General features: G+C 40.3%; 3 protein-coding genes across 3 annotated transcripts; 1 reads left to right on the top strand and 2 right to left on the bottom strand.

Moving 5' to 3' along the window:
- Positions 1–4,900: 4,900 nt before the first annotated feature.
- Positions 4,901–5,642, bottom strand: LOC131889836 (histone H2A). The gene has a single exon (XM_059239039.1). It carries the CDS (start codon positions 5,444–5,446, stop codon positions 5,072–5,074), a length of 375 nt encoding a protein of 124 aa, XP_059095022.1. The 5' UTR covers positions 5,447–5,642; the 3' UTR covers positions 4,901–5,071.
- Positions 5,643–8,211: 2,569 nt separating this feature from the next.
- On the top strand, positions 8,212–8,968 carry LOC131889837 (histone H2B.3). Its single transcript, XM_059239041.1, has one exon. It carries the CDS (start codon positions 8,317–8,319, stop codon positions 8,686–8,688), a length of 372 nt encoding a protein of 123 aa, XP_059095024.1. The 5' UTR covers positions 8,212–8,316; the 3' UTR covers positions 8,689–8,968.
- Positions 8,969–9,336: 368 nt separating this feature from the next.
- On the bottom strand, positions 9,337–9,823 carry LOC131889838 (histone H4). The gene has a single exon (XM_059239042.1). The coding sequence runs from the start codon at positions 9,768–9,770 to the stop codon at positions 9,459–9,461; it is 312 nt and encodes a 103-aa protein (XP_059095025.1). The 5' UTR covers positions 9,771–9,823; the 3' UTR covers positions 9,337–9,458.
- Positions 9,824–10,210: the final 387 nt, after the last annotated feature.

Here is a 10,210-nt window from a genome sequence, read left to right as displayed (position 1 = left end):
GTCCGAAAACAGTGACAAAAAGTGCGGATTTTGGCAGGAGAGAATTTTCAATGGTTGATCAATTAGGCGGCCAAGAACTTTAGTTAAAGGGTGTCTTTCTTTGCAAGTTTCTTTCTCAACATAGGACCACACAGCATAGTCCAGAGTTTTAAGATCTGGAGAATTTGGGGGCCATAGTTTAGGCCTCCAAAACAAGATTACCTCATTATCAAGTAGGAGATTGTCCTTTTGGCTGAATGAGCAGGAGCAAAGTCTTGTTGAAAGACAAAGGGCCGGTTTTATGCTACTTATCTCATCCAGGGTATCACTGTAGACTTGAAAACCTCAATTTTGGCATCCGTATTAAGTCAAATCCCTCTGGCAACCAGATTGGAGATCCAATCCAATGCATCACATTGGTTTGCTTGGAACTGCCTTGATGCATCTTTTTATTCCAGCTACAACTCTTGGATATCTAAGTGCTGGTGTTCTTGCATTCCTAGGAGGGGGGATTACAGTCATCTTGCCAATCAAGACAGTTTTTGACATTGTAAATTGTCCGGCGGCCACTTTAAGGTTCCAACTTACTTCTTTAGAAGTGAATCCCGCACACAGCAAAGCTACAATGGATTCTCTTTTTGCTTTCATAGATTTCAGCTTTGACATTTTTGTATTTTTGTTTACATAAATGAAAAGAGCAGACAATGACAAAAAAAATGAGATAAAACTCACGCAACCTTGAAAGATTTCAAGGATTTTAGAAAGAAAAAACTGTGTGTCTAATCTTATCCTCGACACCCGGTATGTATGGTGTATTTTGTTGGTAATGGTGAGTCTTCACTAGAAACATTGTGTCAGGAAGTTTGCCAAACAATTTCGGAAGTATTTGGCATTTGACCGACAGTTCTTCTCTCAGTCATCTACACGTAAAACCACTTAATCAAACTTGTTTGACAAATGTTTTGATTTCGATGTACTTGTAAATGATGGTATCATTTCCCAATGTGTCTTGAATCCATTCACGTTTGCTCTGATGAACATTAAACAAAAGATGATTAATGTAATGATCCAGCATCGTCAGGAGGCCTCCACGGAGGCCAAAATTTTCAAAAGAGGCTAGTTTTGAGACTTAATGGCCACAAGAAAAAAGTGGGGCATTCGACCCTTAAATTGGCCATCGAGTGGCTACCTTTTGAAAGTTAATGGCCACGGGGACAATTATCTGGCCTCCACCGGGCTACTTTCAAAACTCAATGATCATTTGGACGAGAAGTTAACCATGGTGCGTCATTAATTGGAGCTAAATGAGTGACATCTCCAAGCTAAACTTATAAGACATGTTTGACATGTTTTAGAAAATGCTTGGAACGAGACAGAGGTTGCATTGGAAACATTGGGGCCCATTCAATGGTAGACAAGTAAAATTTTTTTTGTTTTGTATTATGTCTACCATTTTAATCTACAGAGAAAACTCCGAGGTTGCCCCCTACCTCTCTACCAAATGTTGCGTAGAGCTTCATAGTCTTCTCTCGTAGTCTTTTAAGATTCTCAACTTTTTTGCCGTTTCCTTACAACTCCTGGTAAGGTATTCCCCAGCATTTCAAGATGTAGCACTGGAACATTTCATTTAGATTTATATTCACATAAATTCTGTTCCTCCATTGAAACGGAGTTGGCAGATCTTGTCAGCTTTAGAGCACATCCCAATCTTTGGTAGGTACTTTTTCGTGTTTCGTTTGTTTGTCCACTTTCAACTGGCCTGTATGGGGTCGCCAAGAGCTTCCATTTTTGGGATTGTTTTTGCGGATATAGACCTAATGTATCTTTCATAGTTAGAGTTACTTAACCTTTGTAAAGTTACTTTATATTCATATATTATCCGATTCACCAACGAATAAGAGTGTTGGACTAAACTTCGTGAAAAAGTATTTACATTGAATCGGAAAATTTGAAATCTGTGCTTTTGAGTATGAGGTCACGATTTTAGTTAGAACATTTGCTTACGCTTAAGATAAGCCAGGGCATCTAAAGAGAGGAAACGACACGGCTTTCCCTTACCGTCAAGTTAGGCCATTGCGTTGAATCAAGACAGTAACTCTAGTATCAATAAAACAAGATTATCCATACTTATTAGGAAGTATATTAAGGGGCAAAGAGTAATACCAAAGTGCAGTAAACTATATCTCAATTTGAACTTTGGACTAAATTGCTTTTTTGAAAAGCATCTAAAATATTCAAAATAGTCAAATGAACCAGGTGTTGTATCTCATAAAATTATTATTTCATGATTATGAAGCGTCCGTATGAGTTTAAAAAATAATATGCAGTTCAGAGCTACAGTATGTCCACTTTTGGATTGAGGGCCATTCACAGAGTGAGAACCACAGTTTCATAACAAGTTCACCAAATTAATTGAAATTTGGTCATGTTTGTGGAACAATTTTCTACAAATATTATTATCAGCAAAAAAGTATTGACTGATTGCGTTTTGATCAAATTCTTGCTTTATCATGAAAACACAATTAGCACTTTTCAGTTGTTGGACTTTAAGACATGTTTGAAGTCATTTTAAGTATATTTACATGCCTGGTTTGAAGCACAGAGCATCAATGGTCGCGAAAATGATATTTATTACATATTTTGTTCAATACTTATGCCAATCATTGACATTAAAAAAATTCTCCAGCAATAGTTTAGGCTAGAGGGCTAGTTAGAGAAGCGACACTCACACGAGATTTCTGATATTTTTTTTGCCTCCCTCGCGGCTGCCTGGTGTGTGCGATGGGGATCGGCTTTGAACACATTTAGCTACGTGTTTTTCAAAATCAAGTTCCGAATTCAGGGTGCCACTGTTCTGATGGCTCCTTTGTATGCTTAGGGTTGGAACTGAGTAACGCAAGCGAAGTCCATCAGCCCGACACCCTGCTGCCAGACTACCAAAATGTGTTCAAAGCAATGCCGCAAGTGGCTTGGTTGGAGTGACTTTTCTTCCGAAGGTAGAGAATGGAGTTAGTTACATGTCCAATTCTTTAAGACACGCCCGTTCCCTGGCCCTCATCCAAGAACACGAGATCGCGCCTACGCTCAAACGGACTTTCCGAGTCCGATTTTGGTACTTTAGTTGCGTGATTACAAAAACGTGGCATTACGTTGGATGGATGGTTTTGATGCACACCCTGAAAGTTTTCATTAAGCCCCAACCTTGTTACTTTCAATATAACAAGACCAACCCATACCAGCTACAGACTAAAAGGAACCGAGGGGTTAATAACTTGATTTCATTTTTGATTTAAATGTATTTATAAGTACAGGTACTTTTTTTCATTGTGAGTTCATCTTTGGTACATGTGACACCAATCAGGTCTGGATTAGGTAGTGACTAGGACACGCAGTTTGAGGTAACATATCACAGGGGATAAGTAGGCAGCAACTGGTTGATGGCGCACTTGAAAGAGCTAATTTTTTTGGACGGTTTGAGATTCAACAGGGAGAGCATTGCACAGTTTGACAGCATTGATAATAAAGTGGTTGCCCTGGGCAGGAGGCCAAAGGTCATGTCTTATTGTGCTTTGAGTGGCTATGGGAAGATCAACTACAGGTAGAAAAGACTTATCTATTCCTTTTGCTTGTTTATTGAGAATTTTCCAAACTTCCAACCAACAGCACTAAATTGCCATTTGGTTCAGTGAATGGAAGCCATTGACGGAGAAAAGTTGCTCAATTCTAATATGGTTGTTTCTTGTTTTTCCCGACAAGAAGCGCATTACGTCATTAAGAGCAATCTGGAGTTGATTTTGAGAGGTGTTGACTAGGTCTTGTTCAGTGAAACGTGCTTGTAAGTAAATTGCCGAGCAGTAGCGGATTTTTCCAAAGATCAAATCATGGACCACGTCCCTCAGGGACCTTCTCGAAACCTCGTTGTGAAGAATTTGAAGATTGCTTGATTATGGACTAGTTATTTGGTTTAAAGCTAAAGATGGCATGTTCAGTTGCATACATGTGTACACACACAACAGCCATACAATAAAGCCCTGTGGACTTATGAAAAAGGCTTTGTTCACCTTGTTCCTAAGGCAAAGGTCTTAAGATATGTTTGGTCTTGTAGCAATGGTCAATGATTTTTAATATTCTAAGTTTGTGAAGTGAGTAAAACTTCATTCAAGTTAATTCACAAAGATAGTGGATGGTGCTTGTCACATTTTACAAACATTTGAGAGAAATTACAACTCAGCCTGTTACACTAATTTAAATACTGGTCTTACATAGTTTCATTCTATTTGCACTTCTATGGTGCCCTGTATTTAAAGAATGCAACAATGAGGTCAGAGCACCATTGCAGCTAATTTTGAACCTTCAATTCTGTTCCAAAACACTGAGTTTACATGAATCCCAGACCCAAACTAATCACATTTTTGTAAATGCTTGTTCTTTAAGAGTTAGTTCTAAGACTTAAGCTATTCTTCAGGCATCCTTATCTGCAATCACACCACAACCAGATTCAAACTAGGTAGCTTTAAATAGAAATATTAGAAAGTTGGTTTGGATCTGGGGCCTAGGTAAACTCATTGCTTTGGAAAGGAATTAAAATTAAATTGCAATGGTTCAATCCATTCCTATTTAATCAAAAACGAGACGCATGTAAGGTAAGGGTGAGAAAGTCCGTCATTTTCTTTGGATGGATCATGGTGTTGAGGATGGTAGTGATGATTCCGTAACGCAATGCTCCAAATTGATAATGACGCAGCTTAAGTACCGAAATCGGACTCTGAAAGTCCGTTTGACACCTACGCCCAGTGGAGTTAACATGTTGGATGCGATGGTTAATTTACCTAACCGGTCAAGCACTACACTACAATTTTAACATATACCAAAAAGGTGTATTGGTAATGGCGAGACAAACAGTTTAGGAAGGACTTTTGAATTGGCATTACAACATCTTTATTTCACAGGGATTTCTGACATTTGACGATAACTCAGCTTTCCAAACAATTCTAGTCAATTGTATAAACTAAGACGTTCAACAGACCATAGGAGAAGCAGCCTCTGAATCTGCGGGCAGACGTTCTTCAGAGGTATGTGAAAGGCAAGAGATCTATGCCTTCTTTTCGGTCTTCTTGGGGAGGAGAACGGCTTGAATGTTGGGGAGCACACCTCCTTGAGCAATGGTCACACCAGACAAGAGCTTGTTCAACTCTTCGTCGTTGCGGATGGCCAGTTGCAAATGACGGGGGATAATGCGGGTCTTCTTGTTGTCACGGGCAGCATTGCCAGCCAATTCGAGGACCTCAGCCGCCAAATATTCCATCACAGCGGCCAAGTAAACGGGGGCACCGGCTCCCACTCGCTCGGCGTAGTTTCCCTTGCGAAGCAATCGATGGATACGGCCGACAGGGAACTGAAGTCCGGCACGGTTGGATCGGCTCTTTGCCTTTCCTTTCACTTTGCCTCCTTTGCCTCTTCCGGACATGATGAAAACACTAGAGTGAGTAAATACGAGGATTTGGGTCGCAAACTGCAATTTTAACTCTAACAGTAGCAATGAAAGAATTTGTAGTCAAATAGCAGTTCCAGACGATCTTCTTTGAGTTGCACTTTCACCTCGAATCGGGCCAATCGTAGTCAACCTCCCAATCTTAGTTTCACAGCTGCTGAAGCAAGAGCTCGAATTGAGTGTTGCCAGTTCGTCCTTGTCCGTTGTGGCCTAACAATCACTGATGGGCTGTAATCTATTCAAAATGAGGTTATCAGAAAATCGGATAGCAAACATCCCAATATAACCTAAAATGTCACGAGTTGAAGACACAAAAAACACTGTCTGGGCGAAAGAAATATAAGGTCAAAACCCATAAGTTCCTGTTCAATGGCTACCCCACAACAGTGAGTAATAGGCGCAAAAAATCAGCGTCGGTAATAACTAAGCCTTAAAAACAGTTAAAGTTTTAAATAACTTTTTAGGCCTTTTTGTCGAAAAAACTATACTGAGCTAAATTTCTCATTTTTTTCACGTTCTAGCTATTTCTCCATTTCCTCACCTTTATTATGACCTACGTATTATAATCCACCATTTCTCACATATTCCTACTTGTTTTGGCCTTTTCATTGTCATTTGAGTCCTAATCTGCTGTCCATGCCGGCAAAAAGTATAGTAACAATTTTTTGGAATTATAGCAACTTTTTTTGCAAAGCCACACCTTTTCTTGCACATTATCTCAACCTTTTATTCGCTTTTTTCTCAACTTTAAAAAAATATTTCGGTTAAAAAGGCAACTTTTTAACCGAGCTCTACAAATAGCTTAATTCTCACATAAATAAATTGAAACGGTCTCTTTGGCACTTTGCAAGAAAAATTGTTGGTTACAGAATCAAGTTAAGTGGGACATTACTCTTTGGTTGTTTCATAAACAAAATATACCATTGACAGTAGTTGGAAGGTTAAAGTGAAACATTTATCTTTTTAATTCAAAATTTGTTTTGCTGGGCCTGCGTCCCGGTTGTTCACACCCACTGTGAGTCAATTAAAGCACACTAAAAAGGCATTCCTGAGGATGCAGGCCAAGCCTGAGTGCCGGTACCATAGAAAACCATAACTAGAATGCTTAAGTTCAACAGGAGCTGTACCGCATGAGCATGTTTTCAGGTTAGCTGACGCTGGTGGAAGTAAAAAAATAGACAAAGATATTTCGCTAAATCTTGCTTCAGGCAAGTTGAATTATCATCATGAAACGTTTGTTATTCCTCTTTAATCTTAATTTCTTTTGAATCTTACAAAGATACAGGTAGAAAGAGTGGTAGAATAATAAAAAAAAACATGCTTTTTAGGGCATAATACACGTAACATGTCAAAAAAAGATTTGGACATTAGTAGAGCAAATCATGCCCTTGTTTAGCAACGCATCTCGAAAATCTCGAAAGTGTAACAAAATGTATCCATAATTGCGACGCAATGATGAGGCATTCGGAATTTCGTTTCAATCTCCCAACAATGTGCTTGAATGTGGGCGACATGATTGCGCCTATACGTAAACAAGGTAATTCCGACACCTCTGGAGGTCAGCCTGAACCCAGGCTTGTTCCTTGCGTTTCAGTTAAGTGTTTCCACCACATGGATGAAAATTTTAACTTGAGCCCCATTTTAAACCCTTCAAAATTTCGTTTTTAAAAATGTGGTCGGAAAACGTACTTAAAACCCGTTTTATGAAGCGTACTGGACGAGAGCAATTGCTTGACAAGGAGTCTTATTAGGGGTTTCTACTCTGCATTTGGACGAGCCGTCAACGATTCAAATTTGCACCATAGTTGTCCTAAGTAGCTTGAAAAAGAATGAAACATTTTTTCCACTAGCGACAGCTGAGACGAAAACATGCGATTGCAGCGCCCTTGATCGAGTGCCCTATGACCTGTACCAACAGACCATTCTACTAGTCAAGACCAGCTCCATTACCAATGATGGGACGAAGTTGTCCACGGCTGACCTGACCCAAGCCATGGTTCATCATTAGCAACATCCCAATCTCCAAGATTATCTTCATTCCTTGCAAAGTATTGGAAGCCTGCCATTTCTACAGGGATTTTTTCACATTGTGAGTGGTAACCCTCTCCAAAATCATACTGCCCAACAATTAAAGGGAGGCAGATAACGTAAAACATCATTCCCTGAAATACTCTTGCTTTGAAACCTTTGGAAAACAAATTTTTGCGACTCGTAACAGTCTTTACAACTCACTGAAACACAAATTCATTTCAAAGGTAGAGTTTGACTACATTATATGAGATACTTGCAAAAAAAACATTATCTCTCATTTTGCCAAGAGTTAGAACGATAGTTCATATAGGTCCAATTACGTTAAGTTTCAGAACTAATTACACCAAGCAAACTTAATATATGCACTTTTGGTCCGACTTGTATCAATAACTGATGATTTCAAAACAAAAAAATCTTTTCTCTCACAACGGTTATTGGTTACTACGGTTTTTAAATAAGACTGAAAATTACACCTAACCAAACTGGTGTACTAAAATTCATAACTTATTTTGCCGATTCTTGTTAATCCAGACAACAATATATTTTCTGGAACGTTGCTTTTTGCTTAGGCATCACTGAGTAAATCGAGAAACCTCATCACTCCTCTCTGACTCTTCTCACAACGAAAGAAGGATGCCGGGCAACCCTAGAGATTAGCAGGAGGTGCCGTCAAATCAGTGGGGTTATAGCATTCCTGGCAGGCCAATTGAAACGAGGAACGACTCTGAGAACATCGCTCGTCATATAAATACTTTGCTCGAGTTTGAGTCATCATCAAACCAGTTTGAACTCACGACCGTCTCATCGCTGTCACCATGCCTCCCAAAGTCTCCGGAAAAGCTGCCAAGAAGGCCGGCAAAGCCCAAAAGAACATCTCCAAAGGCGACAAGAAGAAGAACCGCAAGCGCAAGGAGTCCTACGCTATCTACATCTACAAGGTGTTGAAGCAGGTCCATCCCGACACTGGCATCTCTTCCAAGGCCATGTCCATCATGAACTCGTTCGTGAATGACATCTTTGAGCGTATTGCCTCTGAGGCTTCCCGCCTGGCTCACTACAACAAACGGTCGACCATCACCTCCCGGGAGATCCAAACCGCCGTGCGACTCCTCTTGCCAGGAGAGTTGGCCAAGCATGCCGTTTCCGAGGGAACCAAAGCCGTCACCAAATACACCTCCTCCAAGTAAACATCCCCCGAGTATTTATTCCTAAAAGGCCTTTTTCAAGGCCAAAACAAGCATTCAGAAGTGACAAAGCAGACATAAAAATCCGTTGGCCTTGTAAAAAATAAATTGCGCATTCTAATTCCGCTATTAATCCGTTCCGTGAGGAAGCAGTCACTTGCTCGCATGATAATTTGAAATGTGTAAATACTTACGGATTGACATTAGTTAGTGCGATCTGCAAGGATTCCTATCCTCTCTTTAGCTGTTCTCGAGCATCAAAAGTTCAACGAATCTCCGCTTACCTAAAAAATGAAATATATTCTCATTTGTCGAAAAAGTGCTCGGTAGGGTGAACAAAATTTCAGTGCAACTTAAAATCACACCTCGATCTCTCGAACCCTCCTTCCCCTAATAAAAAGAAATTAATGTTCTATGTTTAGGTTCCCTTCCAGCAGTTATCGGCATATTATAAAGTATTCAGAAATAAGCTACTTATATTCCTTACGCCCTCTTTCTTTTAAAGCAAACAAGAGTTAATACTCCAAGGCACATGTTTACATAGACCCTGCCAAACCAAATTGTGAAGCTTACAATCAAACTTTATCAGCTTTATGATCACAACCGGACAATTATTCATTACTTCTCTATGTATGGTAAGAACACATTCACTCATGATAGATAATGTTAATTTATTAAAGCGAAACATTATATATGCACAAATAACTCTAGATAACAATTGGTGGCCCTTAAGAGGGCCGGTTGTTCCAGGTGATCAGATCTATCCAGGTGGTTTAGCCGCCGAATCCGTATAAGGTGCGTCCTTGTCGCTTCAGAGCGTAGACCACGTCCATGGCGGTGACGGTCTTTCGCTTGGCGTGTTCAGTGTAGGTGACAGCATCACGGATGACGTTCTCAAGGAACACCTTGAGGACTCCGCGTGTCTCCTCATAGATCAAGCCAGAGATACGCTTGACGCCACCACGACGAGCCAATCGTCGAATTGCAGGCTTGGTGATACCTTGGATATTATCACGCAAAACTTTGCGATGACGCTTGGCGCCTCCTTTGCCCAAACCTTTACCTCCTTTGCCTCGTCCAGTCATGGTGATCGCACGTAGAATTACGAACTGTTACTGATGTGTTAGTGGCTCGTAACTATTTATATACCTTTTGAAGAGCGTTTCTTTTCGGTTCTTAACTCATTCCTCTGATGAAAGCGATGTACAGGGTGGCCAGATGCCTGCATGGGAAAATTACCTCATTGGTTGATAAGTTAGGTAGTCATCATTCTCAATTCAAAAAAGCCTCGTCCTCGCCGAGAAACAAAAGAACATTGTTTAATGCCGTGACCAGGCCTTGGGATTCTTTTTATAATAGGACATGCTCACGGGGGTCTTTGTTTACCCCTTTACACTTGAGCGCCCCCTTTTGACTTACGTAGGGATGTGTCGAAGTTTTGGCTATGGCATAAGTCAATAACAATAGCGTCGAAATAAGCGGAGCTGCTACACACACAAAAAAGGATAGAGCTCGAAGCGATAAA

Source organism: Tigriopus californicus, chromosome 11 (assembly GCF_007210705.1).
Source record: "Tigriopus californicus strain San Diego chromosome 11, Tcal_SD_v2.1, whole genome shotgun sequence".
NCBI lineage: Eukaryota > Metazoa > Arthropoda > Copepoda > Harpacticoida > Harpacticidae > Tigriopus > Tigriopus californicus.
The sequence above is the reverse complement of the archived record's forward strand: the minus strand, read 5'-3'. Positions and strand labels throughout refer to the sequence as shown.